Raw genomic sequence first — 24,067 nt, forward strand, 5'->3', positions numbered from 1 at the left:
TGCCCTCGCGCTGCTGTACCCTCCATGCCGCTTTGCATGGCGATCCCTGCGAGCTATCCGCCGTGGCAGCCGCTCTCGCAACTTGTGGCAAAGACTATTTTTAATTCATAAAAGCCAAAAGGATCAATTCAAAATTCATGAACAATCTGTCCCGCTACAACTAGTGGTTTCTGTGACTGTGGGGCAGTGGAGACAGAGAGGAAAGTTCTGCCTCCACTCATTTTACAGGGAGACACAGGCACTCAGACACAGGCACTTGCAGGCAAGAGCAGAAGGTATAACAGAAGTGTGCCGGGTATCTTTAATCACGTTGCCACTGAAGAGATAAGAGTTAACAATAAATATAGCATGAACCTTGAAAACAAAGGCGGGTCTCTTGTATGATTGAGAGTATGAAACAGAGCTCACTTCTATTGAAAATTATTTATGAAAACATATTGTTGATTATTAAAATATATGAACAAAACTTTAAGTTTGTTTAAAAAATAACAGCATATTTCACATGCATGCAGTTTATATTTTAAATATTGATTACATTTTGATTAAGACTGACTAGAAGGAAACATTTCATTGTAATGATCAAGTGTAGTTCTTTCTGAGAGTTTTAATTGCATTGAATAAAATCTACAATGAAGAGCAGAGCCCTTCCGAATTATGTTGCCTCTTCTCAAACTAGACTGCTGAAACAAAAACAATGCTTCTTTCCTGAATAAAAGAAGCAGCAGTTTCCCCACTACAGTTATCAGTTTTCTTTGTCAATTGTTAATTCACATTGCCACCTGCTGGCCAAAGTACAGACTAGAAAGACAATTCAAGTCAGCCAACGGGCTCTAACTTACAGCATATGTATTCTACTTCTCGATAGGCTGACTAATTCGGCACCGGCCAATCATATTGTACATTATAGGCGGGACCACGTGAGAAGTCATCATCAACAGGAAGTAATGACCCACTGCAACTAGGACACTACTTCGGAAAGTTTTTTTCTATCCGTTTGTCCCTCTTAACAACAATAAAGTCTTCTTTTTCAGCATGATACGACTGACATATCTGTCGTAAGATCTCTTCTGCTCTAAGCTTTTCAAATACGTTTTCGGGGTGAAGGCGGTGTCATCCGCTTGATTTGTTTACATTGTGTAGAAGCCGCAAAGCTAACATTAGCAGCCTAGCTCGGTAAAAAAAAACAAAAAAAAACAGTCACATGAGCTGGTCATTATCCAGGACTTCTGCGCTCAGCAATGAAACGCGGCGTTAGCGAAGGAGACAACGCCTATTTTCACTGACAAACAACACCGGTGGGTCGCTGCGAGCGGTTAGAAGTCTTAACAATGCTCAGCTAGCGTGAAGTGTGCCGAGCGTAGGTCCGTTTGAGGATTTGTGAGTGAACCTGCGTCCAGTCTCCGAGGGCCTCCTGCCGTCAACATGCCTTGTTCCTGCGGGAACTGGAGACGATGGATTCGGCCTCTGGTCGTTGTGCTCTATATTTTGTTGCTCTTAGTCGTCCTGCCCTTCTGCGTCTTGGAACTCCAGAGGTCGGGGGTAAGATCACACAACTGATTCAGCTAACTGATTCAAGAGTCCTCTCGGCTTCTGCGGCCCTGTTACCTCGACACAATACTGAATCAAAACTACCCAGTTATTGTGCTTGGATGCAATATTAAATATTAATGTTATCTCAGTTACAGTTGTATGTTTTAACTTACATTTCGTAGAGAAAAGTCGTACTGTACTGCACCTTTTTTTTTTTTAAATTATTATTATTAAAGTGCAAGTATATTAGAAATGTTTACCCTACACACACACACACACACACACACACACACACACACACACACACACACACACCCTTCGTTGTTTGCATTAATAATTAAAAAATCTTATTCTTAAAACCTTTAAGCGTACCAATACATATAGATTTGTTTTCATCCAAAGGAGCTGGTGTCAAATAGTTCTATGTACATCTTTAATCTAGGTAGACTGGAATGCCTCTGAGTTGTAATGTTCACTGTATTCATGGTTCCTCGACATGTGTTGGCAGATTAGCACTCCGAAGAAAGCCTGGTTCATCGCTGGGATATTTGTTTTCATGACTATACCCATATCCCTATGGGGCATCCTTCAGCATCTGGTTCACTACACTCAGCCGGAGCTACAGAAACCCATCATCAGGTACAAATATGAACAATTATGGTTTTTGTTTTGTTTACATGCTGTATGTGCAAAGCCACCTTTACACTGTGCTTTTATTGTGCTTTTTTAAAATCAGGATACTATGGATGGTCCCAATTTACAGCCTGGACAGTGTGAGTAGTGTGTTCTTCAGTCAGAAACGTCCTACCTTTGCTGCTGACATTAAAACGTTGTCATTAAAAGCGATCACGCCTCACTTTTCCCTGTATTGTCTTTTCCAACTCGCAGTGGATTGCCTTGAAATACCCCAGCATTGCCATTTACGTGGACACGTGCAGAGAGTGTTACGAGGCCTACGTCATCTACAACTTCATGACCTTCTTGCTCAACTTCCTGGGCAACCAGTATCCCAGCCTGGTGATGATGCTGGAGGTCCAGGAGCAGCAGAAACACCTGCCGCCTCTCTGCTGCTGCCCCCCATGGCCGATGGGAGAGTGAGTTTCTCCTAGGGTGAACTGACAGGAGTGATAACCTTTTGGTTCAAGGCTTTTTAGCCGTTTGTCTCTGTTCGCCTTTAGTATTATTATATCAAATATTCCCATATTTCCTGTAACTACAGTTTTCCCTTTATTTGGAATGCAGTTAGTGCTGTTTTGGGAAAAGGCTGTTATTTTTAATACCTCGCATTATAGGAAATTGTAAGTTTTTCTTCAGTAACTAAATTGCTTTAAGTGGCATGATGGCAGACGTACAGATTTAGTGTTGTTATATAGGCTCTTTCTCATTGCGTATTTCATCATGTTGAATTGACTGTTATTTGACTATTGTTTATACATGCTTAATATTTTATAATTATGTACTTTTGATATTTTGGTGGTAAACAACAGCAACATTTAAAGCAGTATGGTCATAAGTAAGACATGATCATGAATCATCCAGAATTACTCATGTGACCCTTATGGCACTGTAAAAAAAGGTTTGTAACTGGCAAATATGGAGACTTGTCCATGTGAGTGTCATGTGGTGCAACTGATGTAAAACAACTGAAAGGTAATCATAAGATAAACCACATTGTTGAAAACAAAGTTAACCTATTTTCATTTAAATGTGGAGTGGATTCGGATTCATTAGTTTGTAGGGTGGTGGCTCCAAGTGTGATCTTTACTTATTTTACCACTTTGCCATGATTTTAGGTTTAAGATTTACTCCCAAAATTATTTTTCAAAATATCTCCGATGCTACTTCCAGTCCAAAGACCAAATTAGCGTGACTTATGGAGTCGGTGAAACAATCTAGTTACAAGAGAAACACCTCTAGTGTTTGACTGTCACAACTTGTTGCTGAAATGTGTGTTTTATCACCCATTAGTTGTGAAGCTCTTCAAGCCACCAGGAGCCTAATCAAGCTGTGCATTATCGCTGTGAAAATCCTTGTCCCGGTCTTTTCTTGGACTCTAGAAACTCTGATTTGAATCTTGATTTTTCTCTCTAGGGTTTTGCTTTGGAGATGCAAACTGGGAGTGTTGCAGTACACAGTTGTGAGACCTGTAACAACAGTGATCGCCCTGTATGTGAGCTCTGCTCTCCAAACAGCCAGTTTTCCTCTGTCAGCTTGCAAACACCAGTCACAGGCTTTCTTCCTCTTCCTCTCAGGATCTGTCAGCTGTGTGGAGTGTACGATGAAGGCAATTTCAGTTCAGCAAATGCGTGGACGTATCTGGTCATCTTCAACAATATGTCACAGCTGGTAATAAGGGGCCCTTTTTCTGCTTCAATGTGATTGTAAAACGATGAACGTCAACGTTGGACTTCCTCTCTGTCTGCACTTGATCCAGTTTGCCATGTACTGCCTGGTGCTGTTCTACCGAACTCTGAGAGAGGAACTGGGTCCAATCAAACCAGTGGGCAAATTCCTGTGTGTCAAAATGGTGGTGTTTGTCTCTTTCTGGTAATCATTCATTTTGTTGTTGTTTTATTTTTAGAGAGTTGGACTCTATTGCTTTGCCTGATGTGACTCAAACACACCACTCGTTTCCTCTCCAGGCAAGCAGTAGTTATTGCTCTGCTGGTGAAAGTGGGCGTTATTTCTGAAAGCCGCACCTGGGAATGGGCGAGCGTGGAGGCTGTTGCTACAGGACTACAGGTCAGCCTGCGCTGTGTCCATTCAGGACCTTCCTCTTGGTTCGAGTGGCCACATTTTTGCATGTGTAAAACCGCCTGTGCTCCAACGTCCTCTTCAGGATTTTATCATCTGCGTGGAGATGTTCCTGGCAGCCATCGCCCATCACTTCAGCTTCACGTACAAGCCGTACATCCAGGAGGCTGAGGAGGTGTCCTGCTTCGACTCTTTCATGGCCATGTGGGACATCTCCGACGTCAGAGCGGACATTTCCGAACAAGTCCGCAACGTCGGTAGGTGCCTCCTGGTTGCTGACATAACTGTTAGTAATAGTTTTGATGCATTCATTGAGAAACTGCGATGTCAATAGCTTTGAGAGCAAAAGAAAAGACATTAAATGCATTGGGTGTGTCCAGACTTTGGACTGGTAGTGTATGTAGTGAAGATGTATTATAACTTTGCACAGCGACAGGATTGCTCAGATGTCTGCTCTGAAATCTTGATTATTTCCCTGGGCAGTAGAGGGCGTTTCCAGTCATTTGTCATTTTCTAGACTGCATCAGCTTCCTTTTCAGATCGAGGTAGAGGAACAGTTAAGTTGTGATGAATCCAAGAAGTCACTGCCAGCTTTGAAAAACCCCACTAAGAGTTGCAAACGACAGCTTCTGCTGATCATACCAGCGTGGTTGCTGTTAAAGCAGCAGTTTTATCAACACTCGATGGAAGTGAAAGCTTTTTTATAATGGGCATGCTTTACTTTTACAACCAGCTGGCTTTAGCAAGACTTGGCTAATCACTGCAGCACATAATATCCTGCCCTGGTGGTCAAGTGTTGTCCATGGAAGCTGTGATTTGGCTAAACTACTCACAACAAATCAGTTTATTTTTTGCACAGATGGACAGAAGTACATCTGCTCAGTTGTGTTTGCCCTTTCAAAACAATGTTGTGAGCTTCTTCACCAGGTTTTTAATGATATATTTTTTTTAATCCTGAACGACTGACAGGGAGAACAGTTATGGGCCGGTCTCGGAAGCCCTACTTTGGCGAGGCGGGAAACGATGGCGAGCGATCTGGCCTGCTGTCGTCCAGCTCCCAGGAGGCCATCGCAGACACGGCCTCCAACCCGCCGTCACCCAGAGGCCAGTACGAGGGCCTAGGCAGAACCTTTGCACCGCACTCGCTGTCAGCCCCGGCCGAGCTAAGCTCCGCCCCCTGGGACGACGGCTACGACGCTCAAACAGAAGAAAGCCTGGAGGAGGCGAGGGCCGACCAATCCAAAGGACCGACGGAAGGGGATCTCATCGTCATCACCTAGCATATCATGAAGGCTGAATACTAACAGACTCTGCAGGCACATTTGGGCAGGACCCAACAGCAACTTTGCTCGGTTACTTCAGACATTGCTGTACGCACTCTATGTAAAAAAAACAAAATGAAAAAAAAGACGATGCTGTCGTTTCAAAGGACACGTCAACTCTGAGCCCTAACCAGATGGACCTCTGCGCTTGGTGGCAGCTTCAAGAATGTTGAGTAAAGGGTCAGTTTCTATTGTTGAGTGGCAAGGCTCAGTACGTTGTTTTAACTGGGTTATATCTTTAAAGGTTTTAGAGATCCCATACTGTAGCCGCATTCAGATCTTTATTTTCCATCCTGGACTCTGGCAAAGCAGGACAGATGCATTTATTATCTAGAAACTCTACGTACTTCTAGTAAACCCCCAACTGCAACACATGGTGTTAGCATGTTGCATCCACATCGTGACAGGACAAACAGGTGGTGACCTCGATGTGTTTCAGCGTTCACCTCCTCAAAGCACTGAATTCTGCACAATATGGGATCTTTAAGTGTTTAGCAGTTCCGTTCACTCAACTTGTGCCGTCCCGTTTTCCAGTATGAAAACCACTCTTGATGCCGTGCTGCGGGAGCAGTTGGTGCACCTCTGCCATTACCAAACCTTTTCTTTGTTTGTTTTTTATGATTTTCTGCGGAAAAATGTACAAATGTTCAAACGTTTATCAGTTTTTTTGTTTAGTATCTCAGAGGGCGAAGGATGAGTTGAAGATGTACAACACTAAAAGCACATTTGATTGCCATGACGACGGACCTACGACACTGATGGTGTTCAAAGTGGCATTAGTAGAAGTTTTAAGCCAAACCTCCTGCAAGATGTCAACATTACTGACTCAGTTCTTCTTAAATCTGCTTCTTAGTGCTTTTAGTATATAGTCTGAGTATTAAAACTAAAACTATGTACATAATTACTTGAAGACTTTACAATCAGCACATTAATTCTGTAGGCTTCTCAGATGCTTTGTGCCCTGGACTGGCTTCCACGCTCTAGTATTATGTGATAGGTAAGTTCATGTTCTCCATAGTCTCTTTAGCCTTAACGCTGGAATGAATTTTGCACCTAGCGCACCAAAGCCATTTAATTCTCTCCGCACTTGTTCCATGTTTCTTATCATTGACCTTCAAACGGGGATACTGACGTGGAAAATGTCCTGTGCGGTTTGTCAGAAAGAGTAAGAGGTATCAGTCGTCATCTTGTGAATGTGAGGAACATCACATAGCCTTACAGGATTTTATTTTTTTAAGAAATAAAACTGATTCTTTCACTTGATAGAAACGTCCAGCATTTAATCACTGACTGCAATAAACTGAAGTGATAAGATTTTCCTTGTTGTCTGGCACAACTGTGAAGAAAATATCAAGAGTGAACAATTAAAATGTTATGTATGTAAAATTACAACCCAGTCTTTCCAGAAGAACACTGCTCCTTACATTACATTAAAGGCCAACAAATCCAATTGAAAAGAAATCGATATGGGAAAAAAAAAAAATATTTATTTCACAAACCAAAGTGTATACATGAAAATAGTGACACAGCATTTAAAGGAAGAATCTAAAAGAATCAGGTATAAAAGTCATTCTGGGTTTGGCAGTCTCTCCTAACAATACTGGGGCTTCAGTGGCCTTTCTAAAGCGAAGATCGAGCCAGAGAGGTCAGACTGAGATGCACAGGGGTGGGACGGTGAGTATAGAAGGATGCTGAGGTTGGAGGTTGTAACTGGCAGGCAGGACGTCCAGAGGAGCAAAGAGCAGATTTGTGAAGGAGGTTTGTATATGAGAAGAGGGTGAGATGGAGGCAGACGATTGGCTGTGTTCGCCTCTGAAGCAAACAGACGTTAAATGTAGCCGGGTGTGTGCATCAATGCTATTGACTTCAAAGTGTTGGGAACATAGTTTCACTCTGTTTCAAGACAATCTGGAATATTGTAGAATACTTTGTTTATGTCCAGGTGCGGTACAATCTATGTCGGTTTGTGACGAACAACACTGGTTTTCTATGAAGCTTCTGAGAGTTGTTTTTTTTTTTTTTTTTTACAAATAAACCTCTCGACTTTTCTCCAGCAGTTTCAGCTGAAATTCTTAACACGGCGACAAAGCGCCTGTATTCAGAACTACAGTGTTCAGTGGTCACTGCTGTGCAGGCCTGGGGGAGTCCTCCTCCGGGTGGGCAGCGATGGAGATGGTGCTCTTGTGGATCTTCACGTCCAGGCGGACCCAGTCTCCAGCTCTCACCTCCAGGGGCTGCTGCAGCACCGCCGCCGCCTGCTTCCAGTGAGAGTTGTGGCTCAGGGTGCTGACGCTGTTTTCCGGGTCCAGGTGGATGTGGTACCAGAACGGGATCGCCGTGATTCTCCCTGCATGTGTGGCCTGGACCTGGAGGAGAGAGATCAGTCTTCTGTTTTTTGTGGTCATATATCAACTTCTAATGTTTTTCAGTGTGCCACTTGCAAGAACAGTTCACTGAAAATTTATAACGTGGCAGCTTTTAATGAAAATGTTGGTTTCATTTAAATAAATCCTTTAAAAGGGAGCTTCAACAGTGTATGTGTACCTCCAGGCCAGTAGGTGTTGCACTTACGGCGGCCTCACTATTCCGCTTGACTTTTTCTGCTTATAGGCGGGCCTTTTTTTTAGTAGGTAGGACTCATTTTACAATGTTTATTGCATCATGTTTTTGGCTCTGGGAAACGTGTATTATCAGGTCATGTTTGTAATGCTTTAGTCTGTACCTAGTTGCAAGTTTTAACTTGTTCAAACAAGTTCAAACTCCACGCAGAGATACCGCACATAGGCGTTAAACAGTAATAGGAGTGGGCTGGCAGTCTATGCAAATCTAATAAATAATAAACAGACTAAACATAAACACCATAGTGTTTTATTCTTAGTGTTTGCAATTCAGAACATTCTTTTGACCATGTGTTTTATCTCATCTCCGGTCATTAAATGTGGTCCTTTCATTGAAACCAATTTCTATCAAGTTGCATGTCCTCACTGTGTGAATCGCACCTTCACTTCTCTGTTGGTGTAGTTTGCAGTGGCATCCATCAGGTCCAGAACAAAGAGCTCGACACTCTCACTCAGATGCTTGCACTCCAGTGTGGAAAAGTCTAAAAACACGTGCACCGGCACCTGCGGGGTAAACACAGCGTCAGCTTTTATAGCAGAATTAGATATTAAGTGGCTTTTTTTTTTCTTCTTTTTTAAAACCTTACGAGTAAATACCAAGAAAACCTCAACGGGCCAGAGTGGGAAAAGAAACATCTGTCTGGGATCAAAAACCTTTAGAAGTCGGATACAGGCATTACGAGAAAATTAAAGTAGCTAGCAAACACACAACAACAAAAAAACACAGGAGTTTCTTTTCCGTTTGAAGCTTCTTCGACTCTCAACATTTTGGAACGAGACAAAAACAAGGCGGCGGTGGTCTCACAGGGTGGAGCAAACACCTGGCGGAGGGGGGAGTTGTCACTGATCTGACAGAGACATTTGTGACATCGCTGTGATTTGTGTGTTTGGGCACACACACTTTCTGGGACATGGCGCGAACAAGAAAAGGACTTTTATTTTGTTTCTTTTTTTTCTGGCTGATTCACCGGCAGGCTAAAAGAGACCGGAAAAAATGTAAGACTGTTAAAGTAAATTGCTCACATTATTGAACCCAATTTGGTGTTTTGTTTTTTTTCCTTTGGATCACTGCTGTGATTAACCGCTAGAACAGGGCAGGGCAAATTTCTTGACTGGTTGGGCCACAATAGGTTCCAAAACGTGACGGGGCGGAGGGGGGGGCGGAGCAGGAGCAGATGGATGGAGTTGTTTTGGTGACCCACTTCATAGGAGAAAAAAATATATCATGGGAAATGTAGAAAACACATTATAATGTTAATTAAAAATTAACAAAAGCAAAGTTACAACAAAATCTGTGTCTGTGAAGCTCCACAGTATTTTGCTCTTTGCTGAAATGACTCTTGAAACGCTGGAAAAAAATGGATGAAATACAGCGATTTCATTACTTACTTACTATTAATATAATTTCTTCAAGTTTGGTGAGCCGGATTAAAAAGCTTAACGGGCCATAGTTTACCCACGCCTGCTCTAGAAACTCTTGAGTGTGGGGCAGCAGACGTGAAAAGTTGAGTCGGGGGGAAAAAAAAACAAAAGTGGCGGCGCAGAGTGTCACCGTTTCCTTCGCGGCACAACACACAAAAGACGAGCGTCTTTCTCCGCCCTGTCACACTTTGCGCCGACCTGCGAATCTGCCGTTTGATGTGCTCGACGCCGCGGCACGCGCTGACGGATTCGTGGCGGGGCCAAATCGCGTCGCCTCGTGCGACAGTCGCTGCGAGGAAGTGCCCTCCGCCGAGGCCTTCAAAGACAACATCTGTTTAAACAAGCCGCCGTCCCCTGTGGGGAGGTTTGGGGAGGGGTCCTGTGGAATCAGAGCGCCAACACCACCGCACGGAGAGAGAAGGTGGGGGGATGAGGGGATGGGGGGGGGGGGGGTTTGGGGGGAGAGATTGTTTCTGTGCCTTATTAAGGAGAGAATTCACAGGGATGTGCTGGGGGTTTGTAATGCAGCTCTGCGGATCAAAGAGGAGCAGAGCGCAAAAAAAAAAAAAAAAGAAAGAACAGAAAGAAAAAATAAATTGTGGACTTGCGCTGGCGAAACACCACTCCGCCAGAGTTTGCGAGGAGAACTTTTTGTACTTTTATAGTGTTGTGCTGCGCGTCGGTCATATTTAACGGAAGCCACGAGCGAGACAATGCACCTAATTGGCCGACTGCGTGATGCAAGGCTGGAAAAGCCGTCGCTCTGAGCGAGAAGTGTTGCATCAGCAGCAGGAGGAGATTGACCGCTGCCTCGCTAGCAGAACAAAGAAGAGCGGCAGGCGTCGGCCTGGACCTCGCCGTGCAGAGGAGGCCCGCTGAAACACACAGGCCCTTTGTGATGTCACAAAGGTCGCCGGTACCTCACTACTACTACTCACGGCTTTGTCTGTGTCCTCTTCATTGGTGTGAAGTAAAAGTGTGTTTTGTTTTGTTTGTTTAAAGGGATGCACCGATAGCAGTGTTATGTATCGGTACCGATACTGGGTTTGTACCAATACCAGTTGTATCTGGACGCATTTGACAATTTTGTTAAATTTGTGTTTGTACTGCAGTGAAACTCGTGACATGTTGTTCAAATGGCAGAACATGTGTTAATGTATAATGTATAATGTTAATTCTATAATGTGTAATGGCCTTATCAAATACAAGTATGGGTATCCGTTATTAGTGAAATGCAAGTACTCGTACTCTACTCGTTCTGTAACAAAGTGGTATAATTGCATCCCTAGTTTTTTAATATATATAAATAATCATTTGATGTTGCTCCACCAAAGTCAGTGGTGAGAAGATCTGAAATTGTGGATGGTTTGGAAACTTTAAATATGCCTTGTTCTAATTGTTCTTGATCCTGCACATATGAGCCAAAAAAATCAAATGTAAATGTAAACTTTATTGCCCCCTGGTGGATTGGCCATTAAATGGTATTTTTTCTCAAATCACATCCTAACAAAAAAACAGACAAACAAACATTCATTCATCTGCTATACTTGCTTATTCCTATTCAGGGTCACGGGGGTCTGCTGGAGCCTATCCCAGCTGTCTTAGGGCGAAGGCAGGGGACACCCTGGACAAGTCGCCAGTTCATCGCAGGGCAACAGACAAACATCATATCATTTTTGCACTGACCACTGAAAGGAGCCACTATTTGCTCACTGCCCTGAACCTCTGATGCCTCGACTAACAGCTTGGATAAATTTTTTCTTTTCAGCAAAATAATAAAGTGAAGCTTTGAAACATATGCACACTACAGGGCTCTTCACTGACAAGGTTTCTGGCTGACTAAGATAAAATACTTTTTGGGGTTGAGTTAAGCAGCTCACATATTATGAATAAGATGGTAATACTCAGCAGGGAACATCGCAGTTCAACAGTTTGACCTAAAAACTATAAAACAAACACAAGAAAACTGCTGCTGCTGCTTATGGCACGTAGCAGAGAAATCTCCCAGATAGCAGTCAAAGTAATACAATAAGCTCATCTTACTGTGAACTGGTTGATGAAGGGAGCAATGTTGAAGCCCAGCGTGGGCTCCTGACCCTGAACAGCGCTCTCCAGCAGCAGCGTGTCCGACTCCACCAGCATCCCGCTCACCACGATCTTCTGGGGGAAGATCTGCCCCCCCTCCTCCAGGAGACACCTTGTGAACGCCACAGACAGACAGACACACCGTCAGTTCCAGAGTAGGGCTGCAACTAACCATTAGACTGGCAGTGTAAGTCGACGATACAATTAGCTGACGTAACCGAGCATGTGGCCTCACCTGGCCAGGGAAGCTTTCTCCATCAGCTTCTGTCTGATGAGGCCGCAGGTCTCCACGCAGTCCAGGATGATGGCGCTCCACAGCTTCTCGTTGGACGGCCGCTGCAGCACCCCCTGCTCGTCCTCCACGTGGTTGAGCCAGAACTCCAGGCGCCGCTCGGGAACGCGGTTGGAGCGAGCCAGCCTCTTCAGGACTTCCTGGTGCTTGCTCTTCTCCACCGAGCTGTACGCCTTAACCTGACCCAGCCGGGCGGCGATGAGGGAAAGCAGGGAGAAGCCCTCGGACACGTCCAGGACGTAGTGGAGCTCGTCCGGACCTGAGCCCGACCCCGACCCACTGCTGCTGTTGCTGCCCTCCTGGTTGGGAAGTTTCAGCTTCAGCTGGCAGATGAGTTTGTCTAGAGCGCTGCTAAAACACCTGTGGTAGTCCAGATTGTTCAGGAGGGCGATTTCTGAGCACTCCAGCATGCTGAAGCCTTTGGCCTGACGGCTCTGGTCGGTCTGAAGGCCCGACAGCGCCGTGCACAGCTCGGCCTCCGGGTTCGCAGTTTCGCGCGGGTCGCTGCGCTTGTCGAGGCGGATTTCCCGCCCGTCTCTCAGCACCGCCACGCTGCAGAGCCTCAGGTAGGCGTCTCGGCAGGAGACCTCCACCACCAGCTCGTCCCCGGGTTTCAGGAGAAAGCCTGAGAGAGAAAACAAGAGCAAGAAACCAGAGTTTAGAGCTTGGTCGCTTTAGCACAGATATGAAAAAGAAAAAAATAAGTTACCTAGAGAAATAAAAAGCTCTTCGGTACCGAAAATGAGTCAGGTAATATTCCCCAAGTTTCTATAAATTCTACATATATTCTTTATCAGTAATTTTCAACCAACGTGCGGTGGCACACTAGTGTACCGCGAGATAATGTCATAGGTGCTGTGAAAAATGTTCCAACTTTACTTAATTGGTCTAAAAAAAAAAAAAAACATTCCATTGTGGAGTGAGTGTGTTTTAAAAATAATGTGAACCTATTTTGATCCCTCAATTCCTCCCAGCATATCAGCTTTGTGTGCATCTTAGGCCCGAGTTCCACACTGAGTGAGTTTAAATATTAAGTGACTATATTGTCATTATTATGCTAAAGAGTTTAATTTGAGAAATGTTTTGGTTGATGGTGTGCCATAGGAAGACACTGTTTTGAATTCTAAATTTCTATATATTCTACATATACTGTATATTATATATTTTATAAAGTAAAAAACTGATGTAGCATCAGTCCGCATGAATAAACATCAGCCCCAAAAAATAAATGCTAAGCTTAAGTCAATTAAAATTTTTTTTTATTTTATTATCATTATTATAATTTTCTTTTACTTTTGTATTAAAAGTTATTTTTTTTGCAAATTGGCGGCAAAATAATAGACAATATTAACTCTTATATTTAACAATAAGTCAGAACTTTAGGAAAACAAAGAGGTAGAAGAGGAAAAGGAGAGAGCTGAGCGGAGAAATGAGATTCAGGGGACCAGGCTGCACAGAGGGAGGGGAGGGTGTGTGTGTGTGTGTGTGTGTGTGTGTGTGTGTGTGTGTGTGTGTGTGTGTGTGTTGGGGGGGTCGGAGGGGGTGGCTGAGAGGAGGATTCCTGCAGGAATAACATCTGTTCATGTCTCCGTGTCAGCGCTCTGCTCATCACAGGCGTAGCGGGGTGGGGGTGGGGGGGGCGAAATCGCATATTTATTGCTTATAAGAATTTCATGAACGCTAAAGAGTGTCACAGGCGATGGCGGCGCTCGGCGTCACGGTGGCCGGGGAAGCGGATGTGGCTGATCACCGGCGGAGGCGGCGGCTCCCCTGTCGCTGCCGCCGCCTCCTCCAATTAGGGGGGCTGTGACGCGGCGCTGACGGCTGTCGGCGAGACGCGGCGCTGCAACGCCAACTGGAACATGTCAGTCCCTGTCAGGGGCTGTTTGTCTCACCGGAGCCTGCTCCATCATAAGGGTGGTGGTGGTGGGGGTGGGGGTGGGGGGGCACAGGCAACACTTAAAAAGAGGCAAAAAGATGTTGTTTCCAAACATTTCTGTAACGGACGTACTGAGGTGCTACTGTGCAACCATCAAAAGTGACAAATATATACAACGTCCTGCTAGCTTTAGTAAAAATCAGAGTTGTTGTTGTTTGTTTTTTTTTTTACATAATTATGCTGTTCATTGAAAAAAACTGAAGAGAATTCGAAGAAATTATTCGTTTAAAAATGACTGCTGCCAAAATTCAATTAAACTCAAACTAATTAAGTTGGAAATTGCTGATTTCCTGGGCAAATGAGATGGGATGAGTTTCCAGTTTGGCAGAGATAAATTTTGTGTACTTTAGTTACTGGGTCCAAGAATGATGGAAACCCCAGACATTTGACTAGATAATTCATTCATTCACTCATTCACTCATTCACTCATTCATTCATTCATTCAGAAAGGAAAAAAAAAGGGGGGAAAAAAAGCTGTGGGTGAATATTTAACTTTTTTGTCACTTTTGTCTGCACTGTTGTTAGTCAAAAAATGATGCAACCTAAACTTAAGATGCTGTAAGTTTCAGTGCAGGTTTTCAGTTGAACTGCTTCAGTCACAGGTAAAAATGCAAGGTGGGGTGAATTCTTTCTTCAGCTTGCACTGCCCTCATCTGAGGTAACAAGGAACTGCAGAACTGGAGCGGACAAGCCAAGACAAGGATAGAAATGAACAGATACCAAACAACCCAATTTGAAAAGCAGCTCAGCGGTAAACAAAGAATCAGAACTGAGAGCAGCCAACAGAACTTGTGAGTCTCACCCTCGGCGCTGTGGACGGGGTAGATGGCTTGCTCCCAGCAGGTGTCCTCCTGGGGTCCTGTGGACAGACTGTTGTCCTCGTCCAGGTGGAGCTGGAACCACACAGCCAGAGCGTCCAGCTCCCCCTGCTGGGTGACGGCCAGTCGCAACCTCTGCACCGGCCTGGAGCTCAGACCCTCCAGCTCCTGCAGGAGGAAGTTGAAGAACCGACGTCGTACGGAAAGACAGGAACGGGATCCTGCAGATTCTTCCACGTGGGCTCACCTGCACGTCGTTGAAATCGATGGTGAGGGCAGTGAAGGGGTCAGTCAGGGGTCTGTACCCCCCCGGCAGCCTGCTGAGCCTCTCGGTGGTGTACGGCTCCATGGAGTCGTCCGGCTCGGAGCTGCAACTCACCGGGCTGCGCAGCTCTCCTGCTGCGGCCATGGACAGGCCGCCCACCTCCGAAACGCACAGCCTGGGCACGACAACCAATCAGATCAATCAGCCGTCAGAGTGACACTTGGAAGCCGCCTCAGTGTTGAACGGGAAATGTGAATTTTGAACCGGCGTCATGCCTGTGACATCTGCGAATCTCCAGGCACTCGAGGGCGATGGCAAACACGGTGGCTCCAGCGGGGATGACCCGTCCAGTCTGGGACGGCTCCCGGAACTCATTCTCACCTCTCTGCCGGACAATGAGCAGGAGTGAAATGAAATGTGTCAATTAGCAACTGAAGAGTCAAGTCATTGTTATTATTATTTTATGTGAAGAGTCAGAAATTTATTGCAGTCTAATTAACGAAACTCAAAATATTGCAAAATACAATAAGGCTGAAATAATCATCCAAACCTTCAAAATATTAATATCAGACTGCAGCGCAGCCATTACCGACGCCCAAAGACACTCGCAATCTTTGGATGTTATTCCACTTCTTTTGTACAGGTGACACAGACCAAGAATCACTTGTTTAGTACTCCACGTGATTGTGTGAAGTTCTGTGAACTTTCTGCAGGAGGGATTTTCAACCCAGCGGCCAGCAGTAGATGTGGTGCTATGATATTATACTATTATATTATTATTATTATTATATTATTACACTCCTGCAGCTGGAGCAGAAAGGACGGATTCCTTAAATGATGGAATAATGAAGCTACCTGCGGAGGCAGCAGCAGGTGGTGCCAGGCATGAATGAGGCTCTCAATGATTCCCTCTCCAAACAATCCCGCATCCACCGTCTCCGTCACCACCAAGGACACTCTTTAGAAAACAAAACAAACAAACCAGTCACACAAAAAAAACCACACACACAAAAGGTATTAGAAAGGACAGAAGGGTCTCAGTGCTGCACACATGGAATCAGTTTCTGTGCTTCAGAAGTTGCACCTAAAATAGATTTGCATCTCCCTCACCTGTCTGGGATGTCCTTTGGTACTTCCATCTCGAGAGACTTCATGTGGAGGATCTTGATGTCGCCGTCCATTCCGTTGGCCGCCACCACCTCGCAGGCCAGCTCGTACATGGTCTTGGAAAGCTCACAGGCATAAACCTCAGCAGCACCTGCCTTCTTGGCACACATGCTAGACATAAACCAGACATTTACAAAAAGGACCTCAAACACTGGGTCTGCTCTACGTATAACCAAAAGAATGAAGTTTTTTTTTGTTGTTCTTTTAATTTGAAAATAAATTCTGCAACTACTGGATTCTCTAGAAAATATCTCACCTAAGGATCCCTGTGCCAGTACCTATGTCAAGTACAGTGCTGCAGCCGCTCCGGACGGCCTTCTGGATGGCCTGCTGGTACTTCCTGTTCCTCCCGCGGTCGTTGAGCATTAAGAAGTGCCAGCGCTCTACCAGCCAGTTAGCAACCCGATAGAAGTTCTCCCTGGCTTCCGGATAGTCTGGTCTCAGCTTTAGGGCTTTATGAAAGTGGCCTGCAGCTTCATCTCGAAAGCCCATCCTGCGTATGTTGAATAAGTATGCACCCAAAAAGATGTTACAGATAATAAATGAAACACTGCAGGGTTATAATAAACCCCAGACGTTTATAAATGGTGCGACTGCAGATGAGGGGGGGTTAGGTTAGAACCTGAACAGGTGTTCGCCCATGCTGTTAAGGATGACCTCATCGGCAGGGAACAGCTCCAGCGCTTGTTCGTAACACTCAAAAAGGTCCTGAATGCGGCCCACCGAGTCCAGCTCCTCCGTCCACTTGAAGAGAGTGAACCTGAAGGACTCCTGGGAAAGAGACGTGACAAAAATCTCGTTCTAAAATTGAGGATTTTTTTTTTTGTTCCAGAGGAACGAAAACGGATGGCAGTGTGTGCGCAGTGTTCATAATATTTGTTGTAGAGGGCAGTAGATTAAACATCAGTTACCCTTGCCAGGTCCTTAAACACCGGCGCAAGGTTGAGAACAAGAAGATAGTGGACGAATGCTGTTCCATAGTCTTGGTTCAACAGGCACTGCTGGGCACTTTCCAGGGAGCTGGAGACCAGCTCGTTCCTGGCCGGGTCCTCTCTGGGCCGCCGCCGAGCCCTGCGGCCATGCTTGGGGCGAGCGCTCGTGTTGGGCATTCCTGTGGTAAAAATGACAGAAGATTGAAGGAAATGTGTTGATGAAATGAAATCTGATCAGATGTTTTAAAACTAACTGCAACTTTAGGAGAATAATCGTCTCCCTAAGATTGACAATATCAACAGAGGGTCATTTAGAGTAATTTTGGCTTGACAAATAAAATAAAATAAATAAAAAAACAAGCTCGTGTTATAGTTTTTGTCAATTGATTTGAAAACGACGACTTCCAGAGTAGCGATTTACTTGTTTGAAGAAATCTCGCAACCGCAAACTACAAACAAATACTGGATTTATTTGAACAAATAAATGTCATGGGGAAACGTAGAAGAAAAAAAAACTGGCGGAAAAGTCCACAAACTGAATCGTACGTGCACTATTCTCTTAGGAATTTTAGACAAGCGTTGGTGACTTACCTTATACTTTTAAAATGACCGATTATACGGAATTAGTAAACTGGTGTTTATAATCAAGCAAATGCCAAATACGTTGCAATTGTGAGTGTTCGCCACACTCGTTAGCATAGTTGTGGGCGATTTTTCCTTCAACAGCAGCCTGGTGTTGGCACATATAAGAAAAGCTGCTCTGACAGCCGCTGCGGAAATTCGGCAACATGTCAGAGAATGTCCATACTCTTTTTTCAAAATCAATTTTTAAGTATACGTCTCAGTTGCATCCCCTTTTCTGTCGCACACAAACGAAACATACGTCTGGCGGTGAACAGCGAACATGTCCGCGCACCTGACTCAACGGACAGAAACATTTGACGGGAAAAAAGGTTCCGCTTTTGGATCGCAAATAACTTTGATTGTCTGTAGTGATTGTCCGAAATTACTTAAAATCGAAGTATTTGCGTGCCTAAAAATATTAATGTATATTAACGTTGCTGTAAATGTAACAGTCTGAAGATTGTGTATATTTTAGCATTAAATATGCTGCTGTCACGGACATGGTTGTAAGCTGCGAGCGAAGAGCACAAAAGATCAAGATAATTCACGAGACAGAAGCTAGGCTCTTTTCCAGTCAAGGTCACATTATTTGCGTGTGGCTTGGGGTCTTGCATGTGGCGTTAATGTTCTTTAACTTATAACTGCCTTTCAAATTGCGAGAATTGTTTATTTATTATATTCCATTGAAAATGTACATTGTTTTCCGTTTCTCAAGATAGTATGTTTGTTTTTTGGGGTGAGAAATAAATATTTGGTTAAGAAAGCCAGTGGTCTTTTTTCATGCAGTACTGTGACAATTTCCTTTGTTCTGAGCATTCTCTTTCTTACCTTCTGTAATAATTCTGTTCTGCTGCATCAACCCTCATAATCCTGAAAGCAGGATAAGCACTCGCAGCAAATAGATGGATGGATTTGTTGCTCGAAATTGGGTAAGCTGTTTATTTCTACAACTGCATAAATGGATATTCTTGTTACTGATTATAATTTTATTATGCATATTTCAATTGTCTAGTTAGGAAATAGGTCATATCATACATTCCACAACGTTACTTTGTTGACATCACTATTAGAGTTTCCCAAAAAAAGTTGTTTTAAAAATGTTTTAAAAGCACCAAAAGCACATTACAGTTAAGCCAATTTTTATTTTGTTTTTTGATCTGTGAACATCAAGTGCTTTTATCATGATTGTCATGAAAATTCAAGTTTGAATCGAGAATATGGTTTTGTTTAAATAATCAATTTAACAGCAGAAAAAAAATGACAAATGTATCACTGATTTTTCAACTTAATTATTTACACTATTACCATACTTGGTAATAAAACTATTGTTAAACTTACACTTGTTTTGTTTTTAAACCTTCTAGAATGTATTCTGTCAATTTACTTTGGTGATTGTAATTACCAGACATAATTTACCAGTCAGACAGCAAAGATATACCAGACTAAAATTCCTGATTTATGTACAACTTGTTCAGCATAGTATTTTTTATTTTTTGTAAAGATACAACACAGTACACGCTGTTGACACATTTATTGATTTTTTTGGAAAGCCGTAATAGTTTCGTTCTCCACGGGTAATGCGTTTGAATTTTTACACAAACGAAATCACTCGCATAGTCCATTTACGGTCCAAACGCACGGGACCGGGCAAAGCCGGAAGGTGTGGTTCTGACTCCTCCTGCCCTGGCTTTTGACCACGACTCTTTGGTAGAGTTTTTGCTACACGCACACAGATGTCAGCCGAGTTTTTCAATCTGTCACTGGGCTAGGTGGAGCGGCGCGCCGTACAGAGCGGCGAGAGAGAGAGGGAGAGAGAGAGAGAGCGGGAGAGAGGGAGAGAGAGAGAGAGAGAGAGAGAGCGATAATGGACTTCCGACAACTTTTGTAAACCGACTCACCAATGAACACCTGACCCGCCGTATTTGTTAACTTCTGTCGTCGTGAATTGACAGTCGCGGAACTACACCCATGCGCCCCGTGTCACAAGTTGCCGTGTTAGCCGCTGTTAGCCGCTGCTGCTACCTGACGTAGCCATGGTTCCTCTGCGAGACCACTCGGACGTGCCCGCGAAAGAAGCGGCGTTTTGACTGCGTCGACCTGTTGCGTCGAAGCTTCGAAAGTCAAGCGTCATTTCGGACGTCGCTTCCCCCCCCTCTCCTTTTTTCCCCTACTTTCATTTCTCCGCTTTATTGAAGGACGCTGCCAGCCCTGTCGCGGAAAATGGGACTACACCCGCTAGAGTTCAGCGAGTGCTATCTGGACAGCCCCGGCTTCAGGGACAAGATCAAGGCGCACGAAGCGGAGTTGGACAAAACCAACAGGTTTATCAAAGAACTGTACAAAGATGGGAAGAACCTCATCAACGCAACCAAGCGTAAGACGTTTATTCCTTGTTTATCCTTTAAGTCGCGACTCCTGCTGCACCTTCTCGTCTCCCGGGAAGAGGCGTTGACCTGATCTCACTTGCGCCTTGCTGCTCAACATTTGGATGTGTTGTGTTGTATTGTGTGGTGGGGAAGAGGGGGATTACCCCATTCATGATGGGTGCACTAACTGTCAGAACGTACTGAAATACGTGATACTTTTGCTTTTGACTGACCGGCTACGACATGGGGAGTGTTGAGTGTTCCCCCACTCACACCCACTGCAGCCCGGTCGAAATTATTGTTATCTGCCTTGAACTCTCGTCCTGTGGGTTGGGCTCGTCTCCTGGTGCTCAGTGCTGACACACACACACACGCACGCACGCACGCACGCACGCACACACACACACACACACACACACACACACACACACACACACGCTGCAACACAGTCATCAAAAAAAGAGACTTAACTAGTGTTTTATGACAGAGAAAAATGCTCATCATTTGCTTTAATCTCCTGACTGGTTGCAGCAGCAGCAGCTGGAGGCCTCCGGCTTGTTGGCTTGTTGCTCAGTTTTTCCAGCCCCAACAGATCGACGTGTTTCAGCGCAGCAGCCATTTCACCGCCAAAAAGCGGGATGAACACAGAGGGTTTTGTAAAAGTGTTACTTTCGCTGAGTCGGAAAAGCCAGAAAAGGCCGGGCTTCTCCTCGGTGACCAAGCCTTGATTCACTGTACTAAACAAACGCTTGTTTACCCTCTGCTTCATGTCAATATAACTGCTGTAAAAGACACTATCTTGTTTTTTCCTCCCCTGCTCTTAGGCCATTAGACAGATGTTCTTTGTTATAGTTTTTAAGTGCTGTTCTGAATCAAAGTGCATTTGCAAGTCTGATAATTGTCCCTCTGGACTTCTTCCTAGAAATGCTGTCAAGCCTGCATGGCTTTGGCTTAAACTTGACTTTGGACTGTCACTATAGGCACTGAAAACAAATTCCCTAACCACTCATTGATGCTTTAGAAAACACCAGTTATTATCTTATGGATCAACCGATGTATTTCCAGCGATTTCAAGAATGATTGCCCCCTCCTCTCCCCCGGCTCACTGTTAATCACACACACGTCGGCACTAGCACTTCATTGAACTGGAGACCAGCTCGTTCCTGGTCTGGTCCTCGCTGGGCCGCCACCAAGCCCTGCAGCCGTGCTTTTGGCGAGCACTCGTGTTGTCCCGTCCCTGTCGTAAACACAGCAGAAGATTGAAGGAAATGTCTTGATGAACTGCAGTCTCATCATATATTTTAAAAGTAACTCCAACTTTAGGAGGATAATCGTCTGCCTAAGATTGACAATATCAAAAAAGGCTCATTTAGAACAATTTTGGCTTGACAAATAAAAATAAAGTATTGTTTTTCTGTTTTTTTTATTGTAATATAGCTTTATTTGTACTTCTCGAACAAGACGTTTCCCGTCTTGTAATTGGCCCCGGGGACTCTTTTTTCGTTTTTCAAAATGCTGTGCAACCTGCACAGTCTTGGCCTAAACTTGACCTTGGACTCTCACTATAGGCCACCAAAAGCAGATTCCTGACCGCGCATTGAAGCTCTGGAAAACACCAGTTATTATCTTACCGATAAACACACACACGTCTGCGTTACTCATGAGTTGTTTTTGTTTTTGCCCCTGGTCGGACGTCGCTGCTTTTTGCGGCATGAAAACGAGATGACTTGATCCTGGAAGTATGCTGGAAGTGCAGGTGTTCGAGGTCCCGCAGGAGCGCAAACACTGCATACTTTTCATAATGTCTTGGAAGTGCGTGGAGGTATTCGGGTGAAAGTGGTGCCAGGTGCCAAAGATTGGTAGAAACCCTTGGATAGCGCGGCGGCGCTGCCGATAAATACGAACCCCTCGAGCGGCCTGGTTTTCACTCGTAGCAAGTGAGTCCATCCTCTCTGCCGTAACCATTGTCATCAGATTCCGCAAAATTACAACTGTAATCGCGCCGCCTAACAGCAGGGTTCCGAAGCATCTGCCAGATTTAGCAGGAGGCTTTTAGCAAACATGGACCGCAACAGAGAAGAGTGCAGTTTTTTGTTTTTTGTTTGTGCTCGAGGACTCCACACAATCAAGTGAAAGCCGTACAGGGGAACATTCGGGGGCGGGGGGTGTATGTCACATGCATGTGTGCAGGCTGCGGCGCGTCAGACAGGGGTATCAGTGTTTTGAGTAGGAGACGCAGTGAAGTATGGGAAACTCTCTGAATTGGGCTGATTTTTAGGAAAGTAAACCTACAGCTTCTGACTGTGTACGCTGTGTAAGGATAAAAATGTGTTTTTTTTGCTTTTTAGTCCTTTCAGCCACACAAAAGCTGTGTTTTAGACCATAAAAGTCTGTGATTTACTGCATATTTTTGGAAACATGGAAACAATCTCTCTGACTCTCTGAATGGCTTTTGTCACTGTGTTGTGCTGTGATGCCGGACGGCAGCTCAGCTGTGCTGTCTGTCCACGCAAAAGTTGTTACTTTTTTTTAGCTTTCTTTTTGCTTTTAAGGAAAACGGCCTTGCTGCACTTACTTACAATGTTGGTTTGTAGCTGCGTCCTCGTGGACAGGATGACAAAGGTCGAGGGAGTGTCCTTTGTTTTGGAATTAGATGTGTGCCAAGCTGTGAAGTGTTCTTTGTCGTTGTGTTTTATCAACAAATAAAGCAGCTTTATCATTAGGTTATCCAAAAGTATTCGCTGTGGTATTAATAATCTATCACATCCAGTTCCTGAGGTCATCACAGGTCAGTTCAGTCGACAGTGGAAGAGGAACTGCTATGGAGATTAGAAAGAGAACTCCGTTGGAAGAGGGGGTGTTTCTTTTTTTCGTGGTTTAGTACATTTTTCTTTTGCTTTGTTGAGCATTCATATGGTGCAAATCATCAGCTTCTTAAAAAAAAAAATGGATGTTGACTTCCTCATCCTAAGTTTTTGTTTGCGCCAGGCTGTTACTGGGGCGATGGTCCACTCAGCACCACAGTCAGCTGCTTCGGTGTAAGCCGATGCACGGTGTCCAATGTCCACGCGTGTCACACGTTACACGGGCGGCTGAAGGAGTGAGCGCGTTGCAAGAAGCGTATTCATTTTCACGACGGCCGCGTTTGGCTTCTCCCGATGAAAATACAAGCGTGAGTAAGCGACCCTGCGGTTTTGGTTTCAGGAAGGAACCCACGGTCACCATTTCGTGCACTGACATTAATGATGTCTGTTCCATTTTTTTTTTCCAACCTTGATTTTTTTTTTTTTTTTTTTTTGCTCCCTCAAGAGGTTTTCAACATCCTTCCTACAGTCGGTCGCTGGAAGACTTGCGCAATAATCACTGCAAAATATGCACGCTTAAAAAAAAAAAATAGCGCCTTGCCAGCCGACTGTGCTTGGGTGTTATCCAGATGTCCTATTTACAAAATGTGTTTCCTCCCTTGTTATTGAATGAAGAGATTAGCTAATATATTAGCAGAGTAGCCGAGATGGGTCGGTAATAGTGCTGCTACTCTGTTGAGCCATAACAAATCATAACATTAATCACAAGAAATCTTAATTTCATTGGTTTTTCATCATCGTTCTTGTTTTTAGCATTAGTGCACTGAGCTGCTGTTGAATGGCCAGGGAGGGACTGAAGTCTGTAATCAGAAAGGTGGGTTTCCACAGTGTTAGCATGCGGCTATCTCCACTGTAGCATCAGTTTCACATCATGAAGGAATAACAGCTTCACTCTGGTTCCTCGTGGTACATCTACAGCTCTTGGATAGCGTTAGCCTGAGGTTCTTCTTCTTCTTCTTCTTCTTCTTCTTCTTCTTCTTCTATCCTGGGAAAAATATTATCTCCCTCTCCTGTCTTTTCCCATCTGCCTCGTTTCTGATTTGTTGCATGAAAGCATGAGGTAGCATTT

The 24,067-nt window shown here is 44.4% G+C and overlaps 3 protein-coding genes across 3 annotated transcripts in view; 2 read left to right on the forward strand and 1 right to left on the reverse strand.

Moving 5' to 3' along the window:
• Positions 1-931: 931 nt before the first annotated feature.
• On the forward strand, positions 932-6,920 carry tmem184c (transmembrane protein 184C). The gene is made up of 10 exons (XM_076033064.1): positions 932-1,539; positions 2,039-2,169; positions 2,267-2,303; positions 2,419-2,624; positions 3,622-3,696; positions 3,783-3,876; positions 3,965-4,077; positions 4,173-4,272; positions 4,370-4,541; positions 5,254-6,920. Exons 1-10 carry the CDS (start codon positions 1,423-1,425, stop codon positions 5,562-5,564), a joined length of 1,356 nt encoding a protein of 451 aa, XP_075889179.1. The 5' UTR covers positions 932-1,422; the 3' UTR covers positions 5,565-6,920.
• A 691-nt stretch (positions 6,921-7,611) lies between these two features.
• On the reverse strand, positions 7,612-18,072 carry prmt9 (protein arginine methyltransferase 9). The gene is made up of 13 exons (XM_076033065.1): positions 17,736-18,072; positions 17,124-17,323; positions 16,835-16,983; positions 16,469-16,705; positions 16,156-16,323; positions 15,901-16,003; positions 15,321-15,430; positions 15,028-15,220; positions 14,765-14,948; positions 11,967-12,648; positions 11,690-11,843; positions 8,606-8,728; positions 7,612-7,972 (listed from the first exon to the last, which is right to left on the reverse strand). The coding sequence occupies exons 2-13, from the start codon at positions 17,319-17,321 to the stop codon at positions 7,727-7,729; spliced, it is 2,547 nt and encodes an 848-aa protein (XP_075889180.1). The 5' UTR covers positions 17,322-17,323; positions 17,736-18,072; the 3' UTR covers positions 7,612-7,726.
• A 1,433-nt stretch (positions 18,073-19,505) lies between these two features.
• The window catches only part of arhgap10 (Rho GTPase activating protein 10), a 46,241-nt gene continuing 41,679 nt past the window's right edge, over positions 19,506-24,067 (forward strand). The window contains exon 1 of the mRNA XM_076033069.1: positions 19,506-20,142. Within this exon, the coding sequence (XP_075889184.1) occupies positions 19,989-20,142 (154 nt within the window). The 5' untranslated portion in view covers positions 19,506-19,988. The remainder of the gene's footprint in view (positions 20,143-24,067) is intronic.

This window comes from Nelusetta ayraudi, unplaced genomic scaffold, assembly GCF_046127955.1.
Source record: "Nelusetta ayraudi isolate G7.1 ecotype Tasmania unplaced genomic scaffold, CSIRO-AGI_Nayr_v1 ptg000004l, whole genome shotgun sequence".
Classification (NCBI taxonomy): Eukaryota; Metazoa; Chordata; class Actinopteri; order Tetraodontiformes; family Monacanthidae; genus Nelusetta; species Nelusetta ayraudi.

Coding starts and splice junctions, on each gene's coding strand:
- prmt9 (XM_076033065.1), bottom strand. CDS start 17,321: ATGCCCAACACGAGCGCTCGCCCCAAGCATGGCCGCAGGGCTCGGCGG. Junction 15,221..15,320: donor GAGATTCGCAGATGTCACAG/GCATGACGCCGG, acceptor TGTCGTGCCCAG/GCTGTGCGTTTCGGAGGTGG. Junction 11,844..11,966: donor GAGAAAGCTTCCCTGGCCAG/GTGAGGCCACAT, acceptor GGCGTTCACAAG/GTGTCTCCTGGAGGAGGGGG.
- tmem184c (XM_076033064.1), top strand. CDS start 1,423: ATGCCTTGTTCCTGCGGGAACTGGAGACGATGGATTCGGCCTCTGGTC. Junction 2,170..2,266: donor CTACAGAAACCCATCATCAG/GTACAAATATGA, acceptor TTTTAAAATCAG/GATACTATGGATGGTCCCAA. Junction 2,625..3,621: donor CCCCCATGGCCGATGGGAGA/GTGAGTTTCTCC, acceptor TTTTCTCTCTAG/GGTTTTGCTTTGGAGATGCA.